At 35.2% G+C, this 27104-nt stretch overlaps 1 protein-coding gene across 4 annotated transcripts in view; it reads left to right on the top strand.

Annotated features, from left to right (window-relative positions):
* Window positions 1-17868, top strand: part of ARHGAP5 (Rho GTPase activating protein 5) — a 45509-nt gene extending 27641 nt beyond the window's left edge. For all 4 annotated transcript variants that reach the window (XM_034417986.3, XM_034417984.3, XM_034417985.3 and 1 more), the window contains 6 exons: window positions 474-4363; window positions 9791-9938; window positions 10165-10242; window positions 11584-11715; window positions 12459-12564; window positions 13877-17868. In XM_034417986.3, coding sequence (XP_034273877.1) covers window positions 644-4363; window positions 9791-9938; window positions 10165-10242; window positions 11584-11715; window positions 12459-12564; window positions 13877-14207 — 4515 coding nt within the window. In that variant the 5' untranslated portion in view covers window positions 474-643 and the 3' untranslated portion in view covers window positions 14208-17868. The remainder of the gene's footprint in view (window positions 1-473; window positions 4364-9790; window positions 9939-10164; window positions 10243-11583; window positions 11716-12458; window positions 12565-13876) is intronic.
* Window positions 17869-27104: the final 9236 nt, after the last annotated feature.

Below are 27104 nucleotides of genomic sequence, written 5' to 3'. Positions count from 1 at the left end.
TGGAGCTTAGTTATGTAGCATGAGGCTGTATATTCTGCAATATTGGGACTGTTGGTGAGTCAACAGCGGGTCAGGAGGAGCTACTGTGGGACAGAGATGACAGTTGCTCTTTAAAAATTGTAATTTAAATCAAGCCTTTTTACTAGTGATTTAAATTGTGATTTAAATCGTGATTTAAATTGACTTGATTTAAATCAAATCCACCCTGTTAGATATTAATTTCCTTCTCAGTATTAAAATCCAAGAGCACTTTGTTTGCTTAAAGAGCTATATAAACCTTACTGTTCAGTCACTAATACAAGATTATCTGTGTGCATTCTAAGAGAAAATTTTGAGGAATAATTAAAATACTGTTTAACTATTGTTTAAAATAGTTTAAAATAAAATATTATGTTTGTCAGAATTCATTTCAATATTTAAAATTAAACTTTGAGTAATTGTAATTGATACACTGCCTTTCCTTTTTCTTTCAGAATCATGGAGCAATTGATCTGCAGCACCCACATTTATTGCAGTCATGAGGATTTAAGAACTGAAAATAATTTTGAACTTTGGAGATAAAATTTTAGTATGTGGCATCATTTTTAAGAATGAGCGTTGCACCCAGTTGTGTTGGTGAATACAGAAGGATGAGAAGAACACTATGATGGCAAAGAACAAAGAGCCTCGTCCCCCAGCCTATGCTGTTAGTGTGGTTGGACTTTCTGGGACTGAAAAAGACAAAGGAAACTGTGGAGTTGGAAAATCATGTTTGTGCAATAGATTTGTCCGGTCAAAAGCAGATGAATATTACCCTGAACATACCTCTGTGCTTAGCACAATTGACTTTGGTGGTCGTGTTGTTAATAATGATCACTTTTTATATTGGGGTGATGTAATACAGTGTGGAGAGGATGGAGTAGATTGCAAAATTCATGTTATTGAACAAACTGAGTTCATTGATGATCAGACATTTCTGCCTCATCGTAGTACAAACTTACAACCTTATATAAAGCGTGCAGCTGCAACCAAATTGCAGTCAGCAGAAAAACTTATGTATATTTGCACAGATCAGCTTGGATTGGAACAAGACTTTGAGCAAAAGCAAATGCCTGAAGGAAAGCTAAGTATTGATGGATTTTTATTATGTATTGATGTAAGCCAAGGATGCAATAGGAAGTTTGATGACCAACTTAAATTTGTAAATAACCTCTATATTCAACTTTCAAAATCTAAAAAACCTATAATTATAGCAGCAACTAAATGTGACGAATGTGTGGACCATTATTTACGAGAAGTTCAGGCTTTTGCTTCAAATAAGAAGAACCTTCTTGTAGTAGAAACATCTGCAAGATTCAATGTCAATGTGGAGACGTGTTTCACTGCACTGATACAAATGATGGATAAAACTCGTGGCAAGCCTAAAATAATACCTTATTTAGATGCCTATAAAACACAAAGACAAGTTGTTGTGACATCAACAGATAAGTTTGAGAAACTTGTGCAGACTGTGAGAGACTATCATGCTACATGGAAGACTGTTAGTAACAAACTGAAAAATCATCCTGATTATGAGGATTACATTAATTTAGAGGGAACAAACAAAGCCCAAAATACATTTTCAAAACACATTGAGCAACTTAAGCAAGAGCATATAAGAAAAAGAAGAGATGAATATATTAATACATTACCAAGAGCTTTTAACACACTTCTGTCAAACCTTGAAGAGATTGAACATTTGAGTTGGCCTGAAGCTTTGAAATTAATGGAAAAAAAACAAGATTTCCATTTATTCTTTGTGGTACTGGGGAAAACGCCCTGGTATGAAACTGACCATATAGACAAAGTAAATGACAGGAGAATTCCATTTGACCTTTTGAGCATGCTTGAAGCTGAAAAGGTATATCAAAATCATGTGCAACATTTAATATCAGAAAAAAGGAGAGTTGAAATGAAGGAAAAGTTCAAAAAAACACTTGAAAAAATTCAGTTCATTTCTCCTGGGCAACCCTGGGAGGAAGTTATGTGTTTTGTAATGGAAGATGAAGCTTTTAAATATATTACAGAAGCTGACAGTAAAGAAGTATATAGTAGGCATCAACGAGAAATAGTCGAAAAAGCCAAAGAGGAATTTCAGGAAATGCTTTTTGAACATTCAGAACTCTTTTATGACCTGGATTTGAATGCAACACCTAGTTCTGACAAAATGAGTGAAATTCATGCAGTTCTTAGTGAAGAGCCTAGATACAAAGCTTTACAGAAACTTGCACCTGATAGAGAGTCACTTCTGCTTAAACATATAGGTTTTGTATATCATCCCACTAAAGAAACATGTCTCAGTGGCCAAAGCTGTATGGACATTAAAGTGGAACACTTACTTGCTAGAAGCCTCCTGCAATTAGACCATGGTCGTTTAAATTTTTATCATGATAGTGCCAACATCGATAAAGTTAATATTTTCATTTTGGGTAAAGATGGTCTTGCACAAGAATTGGCAAATGAGATTCGGACACAGTCTACTGATGATGAATATGCCTTAGATGGAAAAATATATGAACTTGACCTCAGACCAGTTGATGCTAAGTCACCTTACCTTCTAAGCCAATTATGGACTTCAGCCTTCAAACCTCATGGATATTTCTGTGTGTTTAATTCAATTGAATCACTTAATTTTATTGGTGAATCCATTGGAAAAATCAGGACTGAAGCTTCTCAGATAAGAAGAGATAAGTATATGGCCAACCTTCCATTTACACTAATATTGGCCAATCAAAGAGAGAGTGTTAGCAAAAATTTACCTATTCTGAGACATCAGGGGCAGCAGTTAGCAAACAAGTTGCAGTGTCCTTTTATTGATGTGCCTGCTGGTACTTACCCACGTAAATTTAATGAGGCTCAGATAAAGCAAGCGTTGAGGAGTGTTTTGGATGCAGTTAAACACAATTTTGATGTTGTGAGTCCTATTCCTACAATTAAAGATCTTTCAGAAGCTGACTTAAGAATTGTTATGTGTGCTATGTGTGGAGATCCATTCAGTGTAGATCTTATTCTTTCTCCTTTCCTTGATTCTCATTCTTGTAGTGCTGCTCAGGCTGGTCAGAATAATTCCCTAATGCTAGATAAAATTATAGGTGAAAAACGGAGGCGAATACAGATTACAATATTATCATATCATTCTTCAATTGGTGTAAGAAAAGATGAACTTGTTCATGGCTATATACTAGTTTATTCTGCTAAACGGAAAGCATCTATGGGAATGCTTCGAGCATTTCTTTCAGAAGTGCAAGATACTATTCCTGTACAATTAGTAGCTGTTACTGACAGTCAGGCAGACTTCTTTGAGAATGAGGCTATCAAAGAATTGATGACTGAAGGTGAACATATAGCAACTGAGATTACTGCTAAATTTACAGCTCTGTATTCGTTATCTCAATATCATCGTCAGACTGAGGTTTTCACCTTGTTCTTTAGTGAAGTCTTGGAGAAGAAAAACATGATTGAAAATTCTTACATCTCTGATAGTACACGAGAGACAACACACACAAATGAAGATGTTTTCTTGCATTCTCCTAGAGCAAGTTCTCTTGCTTACAACTGTTACCCAGATTCAGAAGATGATACTGAAGCCCCACCTCCTTATAGTCCAATTGGAGATGAGGTACAGTTGCTCCCAACAACTGATCGCTCAAAATACCGTTTGGATGTAGAAGGTAATGAATATCCCATTCACAGTACACCTAACTGTCATGATCATGAACGCAACCACAAAGTGCCTCCTCCCATAAAGCCAAAACCAATTGTAACCAAGACAAATGTGAAAAAACTGGATCCAAATCTATTAAAAACCATTGAGGCAGGTATTGGTAAACAATACCCCAGAAAAACTAGAATGATTTTGGCACCATCTGATGATCTTGAACAATCTGATAACTATGCTGAACCTATAGACACTATTTTTAAGCACAGAGGTATTGCTGATGATACCTACATAACTCCAGATGATAGTCAGAATCGTATGATTAAATTTCGAAATTCCTCTCTTATAAATAATGCCCAAGGAGAGGAAGAAAATGGATTTCCTGACAGAATTTCAAAGACCCATGGAGAAAGACGGCCCTCAAAATATAAATATAAATCTAAAACATTGTTCAGCAAAGCCAAATCTTATTATAGAAGAGCACATTCAGATGCAAGTGATGATGAAGCTTTTACAATGTCTAAAACAAAAAGAAAAGGAAGACATCGTGGCAGTGAAGAAGATCCACTTTTATCCCCTGTGGAAACATGGAAAGGTGGCATTGATAACCCTGCAATTACATCTGATCAAGAGCTGGATGATAAAAAGATGAAGAAGAAAACACAGAAAGTGAAAGAAGACAAGAAGGTATGTTTTAAAAATGTTTTAAATACAGTCAAAATGTTGCTTTTTTGAGTGAATGAAAATTTGTTAGCATGATATATTAACTATGATATAAATGGGGTCCATTTCTGTTCCTTCCAACTGTAGCAGCAGTAGCTAATTTGACTTGGCTTAAACTCGTTTCTTATTGAACTGTGGTTTAGGGAAAAATGCCATTTGTTAGTATATGAAGCAACTAAAGTTAGCAAAAAGCGTGTTTGAAATTAGAACACAGTTGATTGTGGTGGTTGATTGTACCCAAGCTAATTTTCAGAGAAAATAATTTGGCAGTGAACCATTTAAAGTTGTTAAGTCAAATTTATCAGCCCAGTTTAACTACTATTTCTTTTACTATTAAGTGGCAAATCTCTTTGGTTGTTTCCTTGCAGATGTTTCATTACCCAATCAGGTAACATCAGCAGCGAGTGAGGGATTTGTTCTCTGTTTATTTATAGTAGCTTGCCATGTCGGTTTTGATGGATTTCTCCTTGGTGTTTTTTCTGCTTGGTTCTTACATTAATACATTAAAATTTACATTATATTGGTGCTGAATACAACACTCCGATTATCACTTGTTTCTATCTTCTATTCAAAGGAGCAAAGTCAAAATTTTTATTGCTACTTTATTGCTGGATAATATTCAGGGGGTTGTGTAGTATTGTTCAGTGGGGCAAAAAAGTATTTAGTCAGCCACCAATTGTGCAAGTTCTCCCACTTAAAAAGATGAGATTGTAATTGTCATCATAGGTAGACCTCAACTATGAGAGACAAAAATGAGAAAACAAATCCAGACAATCACATTGTCTGATTTGGAAAGAATTTATTTGCAAATTATGGTGGAAAATAAGTATTTGGTCACCTACAAACAAGCAAGAGTTCTGGCCTTTACAGACCTGTAACAACTTCTTTAAGAGGCTCCTCTGTCCTCCACTCATTATCTGTATTAATGGCACCTGTTTGAACTTGTTATCAGTATAAAAGACATCTGTCCACAACCTTAAACAGTCACACTTCAAACTCCACTATGGTGAAGACCAAAGAGCTGTCGAAGGACACCAGAAACAAAATTGTAGACCTGCACCAAGCTGGGAAGACTGAATCTGCAATAGGCAAGCAGCTTGGTGTGAAGAAATCAACTATGGGAGCAATAATTAGAAAATGGAAGACATACAAGACCACTGATATCTCCCTCGATCTGGGGCTCCATGCAAGATCTCACCCCATGGGGTCAAAATGATCACAAGAACGGTGAGCAAAAATTCCAGAACCACACGGGGGGACCTAGTGAATGACCTGCAGAGAGCTGGGATCAACGTAACAAAGGCTACCATCAGTAACACACTACGCCGCCAGGGACTCAGATCCTGCAGTGCCAGATGTGTCCCCCTGCTTAAGCCAGTACATGTCCGGGCCTGTCTGAAGTTTGCTAGAGAGCATTTGGATGATCCAGAAGAGGATTGGGAGAATGTCATATGGTCTTATGAAACCAAAGTAGAATTGTTTGGTAGAAACACAACTCATCGTGTTTGGAGGAGAGAGAATGCTGAGTTGCATCCAAAGAACACCATACCTACTATGAAGTATGGGGGTGGCAATATCATGCTTTGGGGCTGTTTCTTTGCAAAGGGACCAGGACGACTGATCCGTGTACAGGAAAGAATGAATGGAGCCATGTATCGTGAGATTTTGAGTGCAATCCTTCCATCAGCAAGGGCATTAAAGATGAAACGTGGCTGGGTCTTTCAGCATGACAATGATCCCAAACACACCGCCCGGGCAACAAAGGAGTGGCTTCTTAAGAAGCATTTCAAGGTCCTGGAGTGGCCTAGCCAGTCTCCAGATCTCAACTCCATAGGAAACCTTTGGAGGGAGTTGAAAATCCGTGTTGCCCAGCAACAGCCCCAAAACATCACTGCTCTAGAGGAGATCTGCATGGAGGAATGGGCCAACATACCAGCAACAGTGTGTACCAACCTTGTGAAGACTTACAGAAAACGTTTGACCTCTGTCATTGCCAAAAAAGGATATATAACAAAGTATTGAGATGAACTTTTGATATTGATCAAATACTTATTTTCCACCATAATAAATTCTTTCCAAGTCAGACAATGTGATTGTCTGGATTTGTTTTCTCATTTTGTCTCTCATAGTTGAGGTCTACTTATGATGTCAATTACAGGCCTCTCATCTTTTTAAGTGGGAGAACTTGCACAATTGGTGGTTGACTAAATACTTTTTTGCCCCACTGTATGTCAATGAAAGTTGCAGGCCAGCGTCTAAATTACCTTTTATTTTGAACTGAATGTATATAATGTAAACATTTAAAAGCTATAAAGCTTTCCAAAATTTAACATATTGGTATTTATTATAAGCAATATCTAAATATACATTTATGATTTTGAAGAATGATGGTAGTTGGATTTATTTCTTAAAAAGACCAATCAGTGTGCTTAATTGGATTAATGTATTTTTCTTAAGTATTATGGACATTTGTTCAGAATAACTTTTTATTCTGTGGAGAAATGGTTTATTGACTAAAAAAGGGAAACTTTTCATTGTCTAGACAGTATTCTCTAGTATTTCCTAGGCATTGTTTGTACTTTTAATAGGTTTGCTTGCTTGAAAAGGTTTTAAAATTATTGTGTCTTAAGTAAAATTGATAGAGCACAAGGTAAAAGAATGTGATTTATGTAAAAAGTTCCCTCGAGTTGCCTCACAGTGAGATGGCGGCAAACATTTCATAAAAATAATAAGTAAATAAAGCAAGAAATTTATCTTTTTAGGTTTTACGCTTCCTGTACAGTTATTTTTAATCTTGAGCTCAGGAAGACTTTATGGTCATTATGAACCCAATAACTTTAAGTAGCTTGACATAACATGTTTCTCCAAAAATAAGACCTACCCCAAAATAAACCCTAGCTTGATTTTTAAGCATGCACCTAATATAAGCCCTACTTCAAAAATAAGCCCTAGTGAAGATCGTCATCAGCCTGCGGGGTCAGGGCCAGCACTGGAGCAGCGAGGGCGCGGGGGCTAATGGTGTCCGGCTGCAGCCTTTGCAGTGCAGGTGAGTTGATTACCTGTCCAAGCAGCAGGCAGAGGCAGGGGAGACAGGTGATCTGGACGTGCCGCGTGGGCCAAGGGAAAGCTGAGAGTCGGGCTGGAGCAGGCAGGCAGCTGTGGGAGGCTCGTCTGGATGCGGCAGCACTGGAAGCAGAGGTGCAGGGGAGGCAGGCGATCCTGACAAGCAGGCAAGCCAAGAGACGTGAAGACAAGCCTCCTGCAGCCGGCCGCCCATTTTGTCCCACCGTCTCTCGGCTTGCCTGTAGCTCGCACAGGCATCTGGATTGTGTGCCTCCCCCCTCTTGCCTCTGCCTCCGTCTGCTGCAGGTCCCGCTGCATGAAGACTAGCCTCTTGCGGCCGGCCGCTTTCTCTGGCCCACTGACTCTCAGCTTTCCCACAACCAGTCGCCTTTGTGGCAGGCTGATCACCCTGAAATTGTGTTTCCCTGAAAATAAGCCCGAGTTCTTATTTTGGACCCCCTCAAAAAATATAAGACCAGGTCTTATTTAAGGGGAAAAGACTGTATCTAATATTTATTTTGAAAGCATTAATACATTTTTAACAATGTATTATAAGATACAGTCTTACAAATGAAGACCCGCTTGTTTCAACAAGCCGGGCTGGCCTAATATGAATATGAATTTTAATGGGTGTATGTTCGTTTTTAATTTGTGGGTCAAATTTTTGTATATTTGATTTTAATGGTTTTTAAATTTTGTAAATTTTATGTGTTTTAATATGGCTTACACCGCCCTGAGTCCTTCAGGAGAAGGGCGGTATAGAAGTCTAATAAAAGTAAAGTAAAGTAAATGACCATAGCCATACACTGTATTTACCTTAACTGAGCATCTGTTAAGTTTCACATCAGCTGTGTGTATGGTCAGGAATAAAATTAAAATGAAATAAAAGTATTCACGTCATTTAAATCATGAACTCCCCATAGTGCCCTTCAGAATTGAGTATATGTATATATGCATGTGCGCACACCCACCCACACACCCCTGGTTGAGATGAAGGAATAATATCTCTGGGAGAAAATATTTAAAATTTCCTAGTGCATTAAAATGTGCCACTTGGAAAAGGAGACACATTTTATGTTTATGGCTTCTAAATCACCAGCCAGTTGGCCATAAATGTTTTTTCCCTTTCTTTATTTTAATGGAATAACATCGTTACCAAGTTGGATGGCTTGTGAGATTAAGTACATAGATATTATAGTAAACTTGTTTAACTCACATTAAAAATAATCAAGATATTCACTATTAAAAATGCAATTAAAAAAATCAAATTGGAATTGAATGTTTAAAATATGCCATAATTTATGAGTCAAGATTTTAATTTGTATTAATTTGTAAAAATGACAAAATGTCTTTAAATTTAGGACTGTTTATTCAAATAGACTTTTAATGGTTCAGTAAACTGACAGTTATTTAAGTACCTAGCTTCAGAAAATTCCTAATTTGAATGTTTTAGTTGGTAAAGTCTTCACAATTTTTGGTGCTTGACAAAGTAATACTGGTGGAATTTGCTTTCTGTTTTCTGACAGCACCATTACTATAACAATTCTTTCTAATAAACTTTTAACAATTTTAGTTGTATTATGTGAGATACTGTTTTTATATATCATGCCTTGTATGTGTATATTTTGAAAGTTGAAGCATAGCATTCTTTACCAGAAAATAATAATATTATATAATAATAAATTATATTATGTCTGATTATATCTCATATTAATGAGAGCAGATGTAATGAGAATGTAGAAGTACAAATTTGAGGTTGTATGTTATGTAGTCTCGGAAATGAATGCATTTTATAATTTCAATCCAAAAGGCAAGAGTTTACAATAAGCTTTCACTTTCGTAACTGAAATGCTTGAGATTTTTTATTTGTCATGGTTATACAATGTTTTTTGGGAGTAGGAGTATTTTATATATATTATCCAGATGAACAATTATTCAGGTTGAGTGGCTATATAAATTTTCTAAATCAATAAATAAACCTGTCCAGTAAAAGCTTACATATAAGACATGAGCAGTAAATAGTCTGAAGTTCATTAATAAGGATTAGATGTGGGATGAGAAGTAGTATTCAGGTAAATAGTAGTTTGGTTATAAGAAACTAACCAGTAACTATTTTCTGCATCATGCTCTGGGAAAGATTCAGGATCCTTGCCCTGGATACAGACAGATGTAGCATAGTGGGCAAATTTGGTTATTCTTTGTATTAATTATATATCTTCAAGATGAACATTGCCATATGAAAAAATGCCTTTCTAATATTATGTAGTTATTAGAGAATGTTTATTTCAATAGCTAATATTCTTGACCATTAATGCTGTTTTGTTGCAGCAAAAAAAGAAAACAAAGACATTCAATCCACCAACTCGTAGAAACTGGGAAAGTAATTACTTTGGGATGCCCCTACAAGATCTGGTTACACCTGAAAAACCTATCCCTCTCTTTGTTGAGAAGTGTGTGCAGTTTATTGAAGATACAGGTAAGAAATTACATTTAAATATTTATTCTTGCTGTTAAGTAATTTTGAAAGTCTTACTTGTTCCTCATTTAGAATTTTATATTGTTTTAATAAATAATAAATAATGTGAATTAAAGACTGCTTACATTGATGTATTTATGAGAAAAAATATCAAGTATTTGCTGGAAGAATTTTTTTACTATGTGAGTGACTTCCATCCTTTGATGTTTTCTTTCTTTTCCCAAAGGTCTGGGTACTGAAGGCCTCTATCGTGTTAGTGGTAATAAAACAGATCAAGACAACATTCAAAAGCAATTTGACCAAGGTAATGGGGATCTTTGTTATGATTACATAGTTATAACTATGTAATGTTGTTTTAGTGCAGTATTTAAAACTCTTCTATGATAGCAATAGCACTTAGACTTATATACCGCTTCACAGTACTTTTACAGCCCTCTCTTAAGCGGTTTACAGAATGAGCATATTGCCTCCAACAATCTGGGTCCTCATTTTACCGACCTTGGAAAGATGGAAGGCTGAGTCAACCTTGAGCCTGGTGAGATTCGATCTGCGAAATTGCTGGCAGCCGGCAGTCAGCAGAAGTAGCCTGCAGTACTGCACTCTAACCACTGCACCACCGTACTATCTTTGTAGAATCTAATCATAGAAATTGAATAATGTGAATATATAAATGTATTAAAAACTAGTTTGATATGTTAGCTGTACTATATGTGTTGGTATGTTGATGTTTAATTCAATGTATAATATTTTAATTTATTTTACTAAATTTCAAAACATTTTTTTCTGCATAATGTCTCTTAGAGCCCATGAGATTTATAATAAAAATAGACTGTTTATGGCACACCTTTTATAACCTCCCAAATAATCAAATATTACATTCGGCCTGCGGGGTGCTTAGATCTGGCCCGCGGGGCCTCCCTGGAAACAGCAAAGGACCAGCCTGCGGTGCCTCTGCCAGCAAAAACAGCTTGGGAGGGCCATGCGCTGCCTCCCAAGCTCCGTTTTCACTGGCAGAGCTCTCAGGCCACCACAGGCGCCCCTGACACAAGTGTTGTCGAACTGGCCACGCCCACCCTGGCCATGCCCACCTCACGTGAAAATTACTTGACTGCATTTCTGCTTACCACCCAAAACTGACAAGAATAATCAGTTTTACAACTCTGGCTTTTGTTTGCCTTCTAGCCACACTCCTATCCTTTTGAATGCTCATCTCAGTGCTGGATAATGAACAAGAAGAGAAATTAATGTTTATAATTGCATTCATTGGAGAGAAAGGGATTAGAAGAGAGTAAGCAGGCACACAATGAAGAATACACATTGAAAGCAGTGTGCTGGTTGGTCCTGTACTCATTAATTAGTTAAGCATTTCATTCATTAAAGTTATCAGATTTGTATCTGATATAAAATTGTGTCAGGCAACTAATCCTCTAGCAATCTTGATAATTTAGAAAAATAAGAGTGAATTTTAGCAGAAAAATGCAGAATTCTTCACATAGGAAACATGAAGCACATAGATACAGGAAGTGGCTTAGTAATACTTGTGAAAGGATTTTTTAAATTGAAAATTAATGGTGAATGAATTCTCTTGAGAAATGTGTAGTAGAAGTTTTTGTATTCCTAATACAAGTTTCATACTACTTTGTAGATCATAATATTAGTGTGGAATCTATGGATGTAACAGTAAACGCTGTGGCAGGAGCTCTTAAAGCTTTCTTTGCAGATCTCCCAGATCCTTTAATTCCTTACTCACTGCATCCAGAATTAGTTGAAGCATCAAGTAAGTAATTTTTTTTCCTCATGGAGTACATGTTATGGATAACTATTTTCTATCTCTTACCTACTATAGTCTCTATTGTATTCATTTCAACCTGTTTGGTGCCTTTTGAGGATTTCACAGATTTATTGGGGGGGGGTCTTTATATTTCCCATTTTACAAATTCTTTTATATGCCTTTATTGTTAGGTAATATTTCAAGTAATCACAGAAAGCTTCCCATACACACTGTTGATTAATTAACCCTTCTACTCTAAATATTAACTTGCCCTATATTTTATTTGCCCTGTATTTTATTATTTGTATTTTTACTATACCATGCTAAACTAAACTAGTGAACTCTGCCTATTTAAGGGGTGAAACCAAACTTCTCTGCCCACCAATGGAATGGACTTCATTGATAGCATGATTGCATTATTGTTCCACAAACCCTGCACATCTCCAGAGGATTGCCGCTCATGGAGACAGAAGAGGAGAAATTAGCAATTTGTTCACATACATTTATTGAATAGAAAATTCTCTAAAATCTTACTTCAGATTGTTTCTATTCAAATGTTCACCCACTCATCAGTTTTATTACTGCCCCCTACATATGAAAAAAATTTAATGACTGGCTATTACATTAACATAGGTTAACATTCCTCATAATAGTGTCCCAGCACATATTAGGTCCCAAAATTAGAAACAGTGCACTGAGCTGCTATATGCTTATTATTTTAAAATTTTGTTTTTATTTTGTTTTTACAGAAATTCTTGATAAGACTGAAAGACTGTATGAATTAAAGGAAATTGTGAAGAAATTCCATCCAGTGAATTATGAAGTGTTCAAATATGTAATAACTCATCTGAACAGGTATTTTCTTTGCCAAATATCAATTACAGATAAATAACTTCATTAATATTTGTCAGAAAGATTAATCATATTAATCTGCTATGCATAAAGTTGCTTGCATGAAACATTAAGTCATCTGGTGCAAGATCGTCGGTAAACAAATGTAATAAATAACAATTAAACTGTAAATTAGAAAGATCTATGAAAGCCTTATCCATATTTTTGTAGCAGTTGGGTATTACAGTGTTGTCCATTGATGTAAAACATCATTAAATGAAATGTTTTAATGAATCAATGGGTTGGTGTAGCAATAAAAAGGTGATTTTGAAAGGCTGTCTACATTTATATGAATATGAAGTTCTTACTTACGCACCAATAAATTGACAGAGTTGATAAGAAGTAGAGGTGCTTTTCTTAGTAATAGCACCTGGTGTTGGAAAGTTCTTTTAAGAGATTTATATCTCTTCCCTGTGCTGACTTAAAAGTTCTGTAATTTATATCTTGTAAAATTCCACTGGGGTGTTTTTGCCAGAAACTGGACATAAACATTGGAAATTGGCAAAAAAAAACCAAGCCCCAATTGAAAATCATGGTTATGTGACTGGGATGCTGCAAACTGGCATAAAAGTAAGCTGGTTGCCAAACAACCAAAATATGATCACATGGTAACCGATGTATGTGCTGCTGTTGGAACTTTAAAATTGGATTGTAAATACCTTTTTGGGGGATCCATCATACTTTTGACTATTAAGCAAAGACTACCTATAATCTTGCCTTGGTCATTGTGTGCTAGAGATAGCCTTCAAACCTGTCACTGCAGACCTTAGTAGGAAATAGACACCCATAATGTCTGTGGGTTTGCTTCTGATAGTGTATGCACGGTTTTTAATGTAAAACATTTAAATAGTGTAAATGTTTTATTTAAACAAAGCTGTGTAAAAAAGTGGCTGTAAATAGCTTAAATGTTCATTACAATCATGGTCATAATGGTAGAATCCAACTTGAGGCTGATAGTTTTGTTCAAGAACTTTGGCACTAGTGCATTTGTATGAACAACTTACACAATCCATTTTCTCTATTTCAATAGACCGTAGATCTTTCTACTTTTTCTATTCATGCAGAGAAATAGTAGATTTAAGGAGTTCTTAGGTAATTATGCCTGTTTTCTTGTATTTTAAGAATAAGCACATGACTGAGCCTCGTTTGTTGTTGCATTATGTTCAGGATATAATGTCTAAAAACTGCTGACTGTATTAAATATAATGCTATGTAACATTTTCAGGTACATTTTCAGTCAAATATTAACTCTTCAATACATTTATTCATATTATAGAGTTAGTCAACAGAGCAGAACCAACCTAATGACTGCAGATAACTTATCTATATGTTTCTGGCCTACTTTGATGAGACCTGATTTTGAAAACAGGGAGTTCCTGTCAACCACCAAAATCCTTCAGTCAGTAATAGAAACAGTCATTCAACAATGCCAATTTTTCTTCTATGGTGGAGAAATTTCAGAAATGTCTGACAATGTAGCACATCAGCTTCCAGGTTCGAATCCAGTACAGATGGTGGACCCAATTTTACCACTACAGTTACCACCACCACTACAACCTCAGCTAATACAACCACAGTTGCAAGCAGATCCTCTTGGAATTATTTAAACAAAACAACTGACAAGAAGATGATTTGTCAAGAGCTTGGCAATGGATACAGAGGAAAACTGGATGTGCATGTTTCAAGATACAATGACAACTTCATTATGAAAGAATTTGAACCTAAACTAAAATATTTTTGTTTGTAGTCACTCTATCCACCTTGTTCATAACACTGCAGGTCAAAATTATGTGATTAGCATGACTGGAGAGGTTTAATTTTTTAAATCAGAAATAACTAAAATGCAAAGCTGCTGTTGCATGAACATTTACGCAATCACTATCATTTCTGTGACAGTTTGTCACAATATATTGTGAATAAAACTTTTCTATAGAAATGTTATGATTAAATAAATCATTTATGGAACATTCAATACTTGCAGCCTGCTTTAGGGCTGTTTTTTGTTATTTAATTGTCTCCCCTCCCCATCATTTTCATACCAATTTAGTCATATTCTACACGTAAAATACAACCATGTCTTTTTTGGAAATTATGAACTACTTATACTACATTGCAACATATTTTGGAAAAACAAACTGCACTGTTATAAATGCCACATTCCCATACTTCTTTTTCTCTTAAACCTGTGGATATTTTTGTTGAGGGCTTTAGATTTTTTTTCTTGTAGCACAATACCAAGGACATGCTATTGTAAAAGTGAGTTAAGCACTGTGCAAATATGTTACGATTATCTACTTTTCCCTTAATTTGCATTAATTAATGAAACTTTTTATAATACTGTTAATTCTGTAAACTGCATGTTTGAAAGATCATTGAAGGTCTTGTAAGCCTAATATATTTTCTATATTTTAATTTTTCCCACTAGGAAATTCATTTAGTGTAGAGAGAATAATTTGATGATTTCATATAAGGCTGTATAACTTTTCATACCTAAATGAGAACTTTGCTGTAGTGTAAACTTGCTAAACCAAACAATCTAGACCATAAATTTAACATATACACTATATCTATTTTTCTGTGGCCCTCTAAAGGTATAAAAAGCATTGCTAATATATAGCAATAAATACTTTGGGTACTGAAGCATCTAAATTTGTATATATAAAGATACCTGTGTTCATTTTTTTTTCCTGTGAGCTGTTGTACTATATTTTCAAAATAACTTTTGCACCATTTAAAATTATTTTTCTTTTTTATATTGGTACAAATATCTCTGTTAAAGAATGCTGCTTAATTTTTAAACATTCTTGATTAATAGTTGATAGTTAATAAATGTGATGAAAGGTTAGTTATGGGGAAAAAATGGAATGGTTTAAATATTTGAATTGGCTCAGATTTCTGTCCACAAATGGAAGGGTTTCTTTCATCTATACAAGTGATTCAGTGGATCACTTGTGGATCTTACGCAGATTTCCAGTGTCCCTAAAGAGATCATTTTTACCTCTGGAAGAAATCTTTAGAGAGAATGAATGGGTAAAATTTAGCCCATAAGCAGAATGAAATTTGCATCCAGGTCTGAGTTTTCCTTACCAACTTTTTCTTTCATCTGCAAAATACTTTTTCTTAAGAATAAGCTTTAGGAAAAAAAACCATGGCAATATCTGAATTAGTTGGGAGACTTTACTATCACTGTTGTCATCTCAATTGTTTACTATCAGTTGCGGTATGTAGAACATTTTTGAATACTAAGGTAATTTAATTTTTGATTTTAAAAACTTTTTAAAGATTCTTATGGGCTTTGGCCTTCTGAAATAAAAATTGCCTTTTTTGTTATGTCCTAGGTATTGTACTTAGAGTTATGACTTACATTACCATTATACTTAAGATACCATAACCCAGGCTGCTGTTAAAATATTTGTATATTATAAATTACCTTGATATTTGTGTTATATTCTTGCAAGTAATTATCTTTTCTACAAAAAACAAAATGCTCTATTCCAATTCAAAGCACACAGGATATAAATATAATAATAAAATTTGTCCTGTAATTGTAGTAGCATTAATTTGTTTTACATCATCTGCTGTTTAAATAGCTTTTATTTATAGCCATTAGTTTAACAGAGGCATTTTAAGAAGAAAATAAATTGCAAGCATTTTGTAAATGATTTCTAGGTTGCTAAAGAATTTATTTTTCTACTATAGATGGTATGACAAAAGCATCAAACTGTACAGGAAAAACCACGTATTCCTCTTGCAGACAGGCTTAAATTTCTCAGCCTTATTCCTTTAACGAGTATTCTCTAGCACAATGACAGTTAAAATTTGATTTCTGTTTAGAATTGTCTTTTTGTATTTTAGTATGTTTTTCATTAATAATTTACTCATATCGAGAGTGTAGGCAATTTGCTTCAGTGCTGCTCTTAGCTATCTTTAAGGGCATGCTTCTTGGTTATCCTCGGCACCCTTGTGTGGCAGGGCATAAGTATATCTGTGTCTGCATACCCCATTACGCAATGACAGCATTTTGAATTCACACTAGGATTTAAATCTGAATCATCTCCATAATTACAAGTTCCATTATAACTTTAAAAAACTCAAGTATTACTTGCCTTTTTTAATTCTGAAATTAAAATCTTTGGGATCCTTTTCGGAGCACTCGGCAACATTTTTTGACCTCCTGCTTTTGCTTTAACTGCTATTCTAGGTGTTTGTATGCACACATTAACTTCCCCTTAAGCAGAATTGATGGCTCAATAACAGGAAAATTCGTCAATGAGGTATTTAGAAGCTAGCTTTCTTGTAATAATTCTTACCATACCGTAACAAAAAGACTTAACGCATGATTGCTAGACATCTAGCAATTTAGCTCATTCATTTTAACAGATGGAGTACCTTCATTGTACCTTGTATCTTTTCTGAAGTTTCAAACCATGAACTACTAGTATTGTAAATTCAGTCATTTTTAACAACGTGAATAGTGCTCAACAGCTGTCAGTTTGACCTGCATCCCTCACACTGACCTTCATTACATTTGTATGTTACTGAAATATGTGTAACTAGGCTACAATCCTACAGTTATCCTTATGTAACTCCATTAAGATCAGTAAAATGGGTTGTAAACTTAAGTTGTAATCCTAAACTTAGTTATTAGGGAATACATCTTAACTGTGGTTAATATGCTGTTCTAAGCTTAATGCATAGAATAACATTTTATAAATATATTTAGTTACATGCAAAACACATTAAAACAGCAGTCATATCCACCTGCATAACAGTAAGTTCCATTGAACTCAATAGCACTTATTTCCAAGAAGACATGTGAGTGGCATTTTATATTAAATGATTTAGAAATTATTTTTACATTACACTCAGACTTTAAGAATTTTGAAATAATGTAAATATAAGTATGCAACTTTAATGAAAAGCAGCATTTTCCAATGTATGTTTTCTGCATTACTTGACTACTGGTTGCTAGAAACTACCATTGACTTGTTTTGTTTTCAAGGTACTGGAGTTTAGTTTTAATTTCTCTAAAATTGTAAAGTAATGAACTAATTGGACAAGTTAAATAAATCAGGCCTCCACTTTCATTGTGATTTCATTTTTTTACAGTAATCAATATATTTGCTGAAACTATAAGTAAATATACAAACACTTAGTTCCTTTTTATGTAATCTTATCAAAATTTACAAAATGCTGCAGTGAGTTACCGGTAAATATTGGTGAAGTTTATCTGTATGCAGATTGCAATGAATAAAACATTAAGATGCCTGCTGTGTATAATATTCAGTTTTATATTCAACTTCAGAAGAGCCAAATTGCTCCTTTTATCTCAAATAAATACAGTAGTAAAAATGTTTGGAATTGAGTTCAACAAATTATAAGAGTTGTATTTGGAACAGAGGTCATTGGCAGATGGAATTAGACTTCCAATTTAGCCTCCTAAATGTTGTAGAGAGCTTTAGAATTTGGGAACCAGCCAAAAACCTGTAAGATACACCCAAAAGTGTTCAGTAAGCAAAATCTTTGTTAGGCAGTGTATTTAGTAGTTTGCTTGGGGTCTTGCTCAAGCCAGGAAAACCATGGAGATTTTGATTTTGCCAAATGTAAAAAGGTTTTTTTTTTAGTTACTGGTCTCTGGCTATTAATGCTTTTTCTTGTCAAATGTATACTTCACTATTATTAAAAGACCAATTAAGACTGCTCAATTTATTCAGCTGTAATACAGGGTGGGGGTGGGGGGAGGCATTCCAGCAGAATGAATGGGCTGCTGCAAGATGATGATAATGAAACACTTCTCTTGACCTGCATGAATTTCATTGATCAGAGCAATATTATATATATTTACTCTGATCAATCAAATGTATATATATATCATGTACATCCATCAGAAATGTTAATTGAAGCCTCCAACCACCAAGAGCTATCAACACTTAATGAAGGTGTTTTGTGAGTTAAGGTATCGGAAGAAATGGAGCAATAGAGGATCTGCAGAATGTCATATTAGGTATTTCTAAGGAATAATTTAAAATGACAATGGAAAAACTCTTAACAGGATTAATCTTACATGCAGCTTTGAGGATTTTTCTTTCCAAAAAGAGTTTGTTGGTTATGCTGAGCAATCTAAAGAAAATAACATACCAATGAAGCATTGCTGATACTTTTATATGTAAATCCAGAGTTGTGAAAAGAATTTTTTAAAAAACGATGTCCTAAAATATAAAAAATAACGTCCTAAAATAAAGCAAAGTAGTAGTTTTGATGGAATTCTCTGTCAGGGAAAACATTCCAAGTTTGATAAATCAACCATCTGAGAACCTTGGTAGAAAAGGCCCCCACTATAGAATAGATACTGTTTGTCAAACAGTGACAGATGGTGGGTGGCATGGCAATCTGAATGAGCTACATGTTTTTAGTTGTCTCACAAATGTAAGATTGGTTTAAATTGTCTCTTGCCTCCAGATCTCTGTAATAAAGGGATGAATACATTATCATTTCAGAAGAGTATAAATAATGCTTTTTTAAAAAGGACTCCTTTTATCTTTTAGATTAATCACGATGCAACTTGTAAGCCAACTCTTTTCTCTGGGATAAATGTTATTTTAAAAAATAGGTATTTTAAAAATCCTACTGATTGAATAGTCTTTTAAAATTTATTTTGTTGCCTATCCAGTCCTATTGCAAAAATGTATTTGACTGGTAATCAGTAAAATCACTTGAATGCTTACATCATGCCAGTCATTAAAAGTTGCTTTCCTGTTGCAGCTTCGTATAATAGCACAAAATATGTGTGTGGACTGTAGTCCTGTGAGTGAAGCCTGTTCCTTTCCAGATGAACCTATGCTATTTAACAGACATAGATGAAAGTACTTAGAAGTTTATTTATTTATTTATTAAATTTATATGCCGCCCCTCTCCGGAGACGGCTAAGAAGTTCTTAGCTAGTGAATATGGCTAAGTTCTTACTCTACTCCATATTCTTAGCCAGTGAATATGGAGTAGGCAATAAAGAATTAACTCTAGTTCTGGAAGGTTCTACATCCTCTCCCATAGAAGAAAGTTCATGTTTGTCACTGGTGAAGATGAAAAAGAAGCACCATGGTATTTCTTGAAATGACGGCATCCTTTCTAAGGGTCTGATTCTACCTGGATCCAGAGTAGTTATAATTATGCACCTGGAAATACAAATGGAATAGTTTTCTAATTCTGAAGAAATTATCTCTGCATAAAGAAGGCACCACCAGGACTTTTCAATTTATTTGATTTGCCTTTAATTTATGATACAAAAGTCAGAAATTTATGGCATCAACAGCACATGAATCCTAGAAGTAGGACTGAAGAGGGGTGGATAGAAATTAAAAGATTAGGTAGGCAGGCTTTGTCTTCCTAGATAGATAAGAGGCATCGCTATATGGCTGCCTACATATATAAGATCACATTGTGTGTATGTGTTGGGAGATCTTATAACTAAATAAAATCAATAGCTTCCTCAGAAATCCAAACCTCCTCTCACCCTTGGTGATTCACTGTTTCTACTCTAGCTTCTCATGGATTTAATTACTACCAAATAGGTTCCCATTAATACCCTCACCTGAAAGAGTTTCTGGTAGCTCTAATCGTAGCTAGAAATACTCAGCTATGTGACAGAGAGTCTGTATGAATACCAGCAGGACACATTGGTACCAAGAACAGATCTATGCCCGATTCCCGTGATCAATTCTAAATTCCATTCAACACAAGAGAATATGCTTCCTAATTTATGCCCAGACTCTCCCCATGCTAGAGAATGTAGCAGGTAAAAGCTAGATGCATTCAGGACTCTAATTTATTTCACTGGTGCTGATGGCTGATAGCTTATTTGTCTTCTACAAAGAAAAAAAAAACACTAAAGAGATGAGTTATATAATCTAGCATCTGCAGGTGAGTTAGAGAATGTATTGCTTTGGTTTAGCTAGCTAGCATCACAACCCATTCATTGCCCTAAACATTATTGACATTTCATACTATTGTGGTGCTTCTTCCAAAATAGCTGTTGAGATCACAATAGTCTTTAGTAAAAGTTTTTGAAATTCACTATTTTACATTTACTTGATACAATATTCTTCTAGATTATGGAACATTAGAAATGTACATAGACTTTATTAGACAGTAAATATGTTGTTGGAAATTAAGCACTATATTAGTATAATTAAAGTGTCAACATTCTTGGTATAAACAAATTCTTGTTAGTCATTAATATGTTTTTAATAAATAGTTGGAAGAGGCAATAGTTTTTCACTTTATCATTTTGAAAAAAAAATAGGAAAAGCTAAATAAAAGTTTTATTGGATTACTTCTATCTGAAAATTGTGATTATTATAATCTATATTATTTAAAAATAATCCACTGCAAGAGCTAATTGAAAATATAAAACTACAGCCAGGAATATGCTGCTCTCTGATTTTTAGATATTTACAATATCTCAATATTGTAGGTTATATTACCATTCTAGGCTTCTATATGTATCTTCAAATGAAATCTTATAACTAAATAAAATCAATAGCTTCCTCAGAAATTCAAACCTCCTCTCACCCTGTTTCTCTTCATTGGGATCTACTCTAGATTCTCATGGATTTAATTACTACCAAATAGGTTCCCATTAATACCCTCACCTGAAAGACAGTTTCTGGTGAAACTGTCTTCTCTAATCTAATCATAGCTAGAAACACTCAGCTATGTGACAGAGAGTCTGTATGAATACCAGCAGGACACATTGGTACCAAGAACAGATCTATGCCCGATTCCCGTGATCAATTCTAAATTCCATTCAACACAAGAGAATATGCTTCCATACTCTCCCCATGCTAGAGAATGTAGCAGGTAAAAGCTAGATGCAATCAGGACTCAAACGTATTTCACTGGTGCTGATGGCTGATAGTTTATTTGTCTCCTACAAAGGAAAAAAAAGCTAAAGAGATGAGTTACATAATCTAGCATCAGCAGAGTCAGAGAAAGTGGCTAGTTATTAATGGACATTAGGTGAACCCCAACAACATGTATTGTCTTTCTTTCCAAGGACAGAACAGTGACTCTTCTTCTCATGATTATGACTGGATTGCTTGCACCTTGGCTCTCTCCAACAGTTGAGCTATCATTGTGGCAAACTGTTCCTGCAGGTTCATTTAAATTTTAAAGCACTTTCCAGAGCAGGAATTAACCACAGAGATCTTTAAAAGCCACAGAGATCTTTAATACAGTATTCACCTCTGTTCAGTGATTGACTCAAAAAAGTATAATCTTCCACCAGGCGGCTGTTAGACTCCCTCTTAATCTTTTTATAAAACGGGCTATATTCTTATCAGTTGACTCATTCACTGAGATCAACATTTCTAAATCAATCAAAAAGTTAATGATTCCAGGTCTACCAGACTAGTGACAAATATATATTTAAGCTATAACATTCTCCACCCCCCCAAAAAAAACCACCCATCTTGAAATTGTAACCATTCATTATAACACAAACAATGATGTCAACTGCATACCAACCACCACTACAAATATTGGTGTTAAACTTTAAATCCCTGAACAAGTTTAAGCCTCCCGCATTACATGTCAATTGGAGGATATACCCTTCCAAAGATGTTCCCACTGTCAATAATTCATTTACTAGGCATGTTGGAAAAGCAATGGAAAGTAGTTTTTCAGGAGTTACATTTATCTCCCAGTGTGTCTCTATTTAAAAAAGCAGTGAAATGTATCATTTCTGCTAAACTTTTCACTGTTAATTATACTTTGTGTTAATTTTAATTTATGTTGTTTAACTCTTTGCATAGTCCTTTAAATTTTAAATTACTTAAATTACTTCTTTAGATTTAGAGTTAAAATCCAAGTTAAAATCCATTACCATTTCATACAAGATCATCCACTGTAAAGAACAGAGATTGCTTTCCAATTCTTGCATGTATACAAGAATTTTCCCTCCAAATAAATGGCATCTGTAACATAATGTTGTTGACTGACTGAAATTATTTTTAAGTAAGCTAATCTATTTCTTTTATGCAAAATATTACAATTAGATTCTAACTTCCCCATTTCTTTGGCAAGGTACATTTTAGTTCTCAATAACTAATGTACTGTGAGTCATTTTTTAATTACTTTTAAACAGAAAATGAAAATGGCAAAAGCTTCCAAAAGTCACACTCGTGCTTCAGATGTCAGCTGGACATATTATTTCCAGATCTTCCTTGAAATGATTGTGGCTACTTCCAAAGAAATCTGACGGCCAGTCTCTTGGGGACTAGAAATGCTCCCAATTGCACTGAATTTATTTATTTAATTTATCCAGCTACCCATCTCGCTGAAAGTAACAAGTTGTGTCAATTCTTAATTTGCAAGTGTGTGTAAATCAGTGCTGCTGGGGAAAGAAGTCCAGAAAAAAGTAAAACAAAAGTTTTCTGACAATTTACAGAAGATAATTTTTCATACTTTTCAGAGATATCTTTGTCTGGCTCCAACTATTGCATTATAGGCTCATCAGTATAATTTCTTAGCCCTGTGTATAGCATTTGCAGAATACAGATGGCTGGGAAAGCTTCCACGGAGAGAAGATATCCAAGAAGCCTACCACTGCTAGCAGATGGTTTCTTGCCATTATATTAAAAGGTAATTTCCCTGACATAGTATAATGGGATTCTTTGGTTTTCAAGGACGGCAGTTGACTCAAAGAAACAAGGCAGTGGAGGCTCTTTTTTTGCATTTTTACTATTTGCAACAAGTATTTACAATAGGTACATGTATACACAATCCTGTCTTTTACCTGGTGTCAGGTTTCCTTCCAAGTCTTCCTTCCTCCCAAGTCTCCCTCTCAGAAACTATTCTTTTCTCACTTTCCCGCTAACTGCTTTACTTCCTCCTCCTTCACTCTCCCTCCCTCCTCTGTTTCTGGGCTCATCAGAGAGTGAAAAGAAAGGAGAGGGATGGATTTACTGCAGGGTGTTCATTGCGGCTTGACTCCTCCTGGCTGTCCTCAGCTGATAATTTTTTCCTCTATACTGAGAAAAACCTCTCTCAGGGTCTTCTGCTCAGCGCTTCCCAGAGACCTGGACTTTTCAACGACAACTGATTCCTTCCTTCCTTTCCTGAGCCCTGCATGAAGATGTTGTGTTTCTGGGACTTCCCTCTTTCCTGTAGAATTATCTTCCTGCTCCCCACCAGTTACCAACAATTGCCCTGCACACTCACGTAACTTCACTCTCCAATTTTTCTCCTCAGCCACTCTGATTTGCTCAGTCCTTTTACTCTCTTCATCTCCCCTTCTTCCTACTCCAATTTTTAATCAGATCCCAGCAATTGAGGAAGCAAGTACCCCTCAATGCTCCAGTCTCCCCACCCCTATTCACCAGGATGGACCAATGGCACTTCTGTCTCTACATCACTCCACATCAGCCCTGGCTAGCAGCCAGGCCAGCACAGCTGCCCTTTAAGGCCTGCTCTGAGCTGTGTCTCCCTTTCTCTCTCTCCATTTGCTGACTCCACAACAGAAGCCAGCCCAGCCCATTAGAAACCATATGCCACACTCTCAATGTTATCAAGTGTAAGAAGCCAGCCTGGTGTTCTTCTAATATGGCTAACATAAGTGTAAATGTTTCTCAGCTGCTTTTCATCATCTTCCTGGAACTGAAAGGACCATTTAGGCTATCAAATTCAAACTCAAGGTTGACTCAGCCTTCCATCCTTTCTAAGGTAGGTAAATTGAGGACCCAGTTTGTGGGGGCAATAAGCTGACTTTGTATAAATATACAAAAGTATGAAGGCTGTTGCTTAACGCATTGTAAGCCATCCTGAGTCTCCAGAGAAGGGCGGCATATAAATCAAATTAAAAAAAAAAAACCCTTCTCCCTTTTAATTGGTAGGAATACCAATTGAAGTATCCTCAACTGAAGCTGAGATGCAACCTCTGCTGGAATACAACCAACGAAGGGGGCCCTACTACCTTTCCAAATAGCAGGTTCTTTTGTAAAACAAGGTTGGCTGATGGAAGTTGCTCCTCTCCTAAAAATCAGTTGGATTCTGCCTTCCTGTTACTTGAATCTTGAAGGTGCCTATTGGAAAGTGATAAGAATGAGATGTTAAGGTTGTTGGATAATAGATTAAAAATGTTGACTTGGATCAATGCATTTCCAATTTAACCATGATAGACAGTTTCAGTTCCACACACGAAAAGAATATTGGGAAGGAAAGGTCATAGCATTATTTAACTGACTTTCAAGTTATCCAGTATTAGACTACTCATTCAGCATGCCTAAGATGTTTAGAAATACTTATCTTGCAATGTTCTCAGAAACAGTTGGGTTTGAATTTATAGCAAATAAACTCGTACCAGAATTTGTCAGAGAACAAACTTTTTAGTCATGAAATTATGATGTAAAATCAAAAGCCTTGTGTGCAATTTTGTCTCATTTGCAATTTTCATGGGGAAATACATTTCTAATAAAATGTCACTATGTGAAGGAACTAAGAGGTTTTTCAATTATAAACTTTTATGGAAACATTAACTATTCGGTCATAAGCTGCATTATTAAAAACAAAGAAGTAGAAGCTGTAATATTCTGCCCCATGGAAGAACCAATAGGACTCAAAAATTTAGTGCGTAAATATTAAATTTGTAGAATTTGTGTGATGGCAAACAATGCTAGAACTTTCTGGATAGATATCATTTTTGGATATGTTTCACTTCTTTCTAGGAACCGATTCATGTTCCTTGGTATCTCTTCATTGTTTGATTATATTATATATTTTATTTTAAAAATATGGATACCTGGACCTCAAGCTTACATTTTTTTCAATAGTCTTATTTTCAATTCTTTCTGCCATTGCTGTACCCTGCCAAGTCACAACTCCTGTTTCTAGAATAAAAAGCAAGCCTACAAAATAGTTATGTATAAATGTCATGTGCAATTTAGCAATTCACTAATGATGCCAAAGATGAGTATGATTCCACATGTGTTTCTCCCATTGGCCAAAAGAAATAAAGTGCTTCACATTCTTTCTCGCATGAAGAAATCAAGTTGTGGGTGTATTTGCAGAACATTTTCCCTTCACGAAAGCCACCTGGCTCTTTTAACCAAAACCAGAGGACATCCTTACTTAAAAAATAATATTGTTCATACACCCACTTGTGTGCTCACACACAAACATACTCACGCATACGCACACAGACAATTGGTAATTGCTTTGGAAAATTGTTGCAAAAATGCCCCAAATTTATTGACATGTATAAATAGTAGATGAAGACTTAAACAACATCAATGGAATGCTCTGGAACTAGAATGAGATTCAATTTATTATGCCTAATCTTTTATTTATGAAGTATTTGGAAAAGCTGACTGCATATTTAGACATGAAAGCTGCCAAGTAGTACAGAGCCATTATCATCCCCGTTATTTCATCTTTGCATGTCAGTTTTCTGTGCTATGTTTGAATGGCTGTTTTTGTTGTGTTTCCTGCAGGGAGTAGATCTTTGCGTGGGTCTGTTTGCTTTGGAAAGTGTATGGCGAAACATATGCCAGTACTGTTTTTCATTTTGTTTTGTTTTACAAATGTCACTATCAAAGAGTTAGCATACAAAGTCTTCCGCCTGAACTACGATTGGTGTACTGTTTCAGATACTTGGTTTCTGAGAGTCAAATTCTTCATCAAAGTTTGTCTCTTTTGCATTTTTTATTTGTAAAAAATCTTCAGTGCTAAGGGAGTTTGGATTTGTTTTGCAATAGACAGGGAAGTTTCATAGTTCTGCCAATAACACACTCAAAAGCAAAAAGAGAATCTGTAATGATTTCTCATCCAGTCAGCCTGAGAAAGAATGTCAGAACATTAAGCATTATCTTTTGTAGGATACCAATTGTCCTTGGTTTTCCAAAATAAGCTGAAGGCCTGGAAAAGCACATCTTTATTTTCTTATGAAAGGCATGCCCACAATGGAAAAAACAAAACAAAGGACTTTGTACCTGATTGAATGAAAACATTTGACAATTATTTCTGGCAAGATCAGACAACTTTCTTGTGATGCCGTGTTGTTACAACACAACAAATAAATGTCCAGTCAGGACATTTTAAAACTGAGCTATGCGATTGTGGAGCAAATGGCACCTTTGGTGCCAATGGCACCTTTTCTATATGTTCATGAGGTGAATTCTTTTAACTTTTTTCCAGTACTTGTTTTTCATTTCTAATGCCTATTGTTTAATGTTAAACAATAAGAAATAAGCTGCATGGCATGTATTTTTAGGCTGTGTCCTTATATGAGCCTTGCACATTATATTTTCTATTTTTTGTAACCAATGGAATTGCAGGGTAGCAACCACAAAGTTTCTGATATGGTTGAATCACAAATAAATTCAGTGTATCAACTGCCAGCAGGGAGCTTACGGCTTTTTACTTTAAGACTGTTCAAATATAACCAAACCATGTATTTGAAATAGTGTAATAACTACCATTTATATGAAGTTGAAAACAGATATAAATTTCTA

Source organism: Pantherophis guttatus, chromosome 1 (assembly GCF_059756535.1).
Source record: "Pantherophis guttatus breed Tessera chromosome 1, ASM5975653v1, whole genome shotgun sequence".
NCBI lineage: Eukaryota > Metazoa > Chordata > Lepidosauria > Squamata > Colubridae > Pantherophis > Pantherophis guttatus.
The sequence above is the reverse complement of the archived record's forward strand: the minus strand, read 5'-3'. Positions and strand labels throughout refer to the sequence as shown.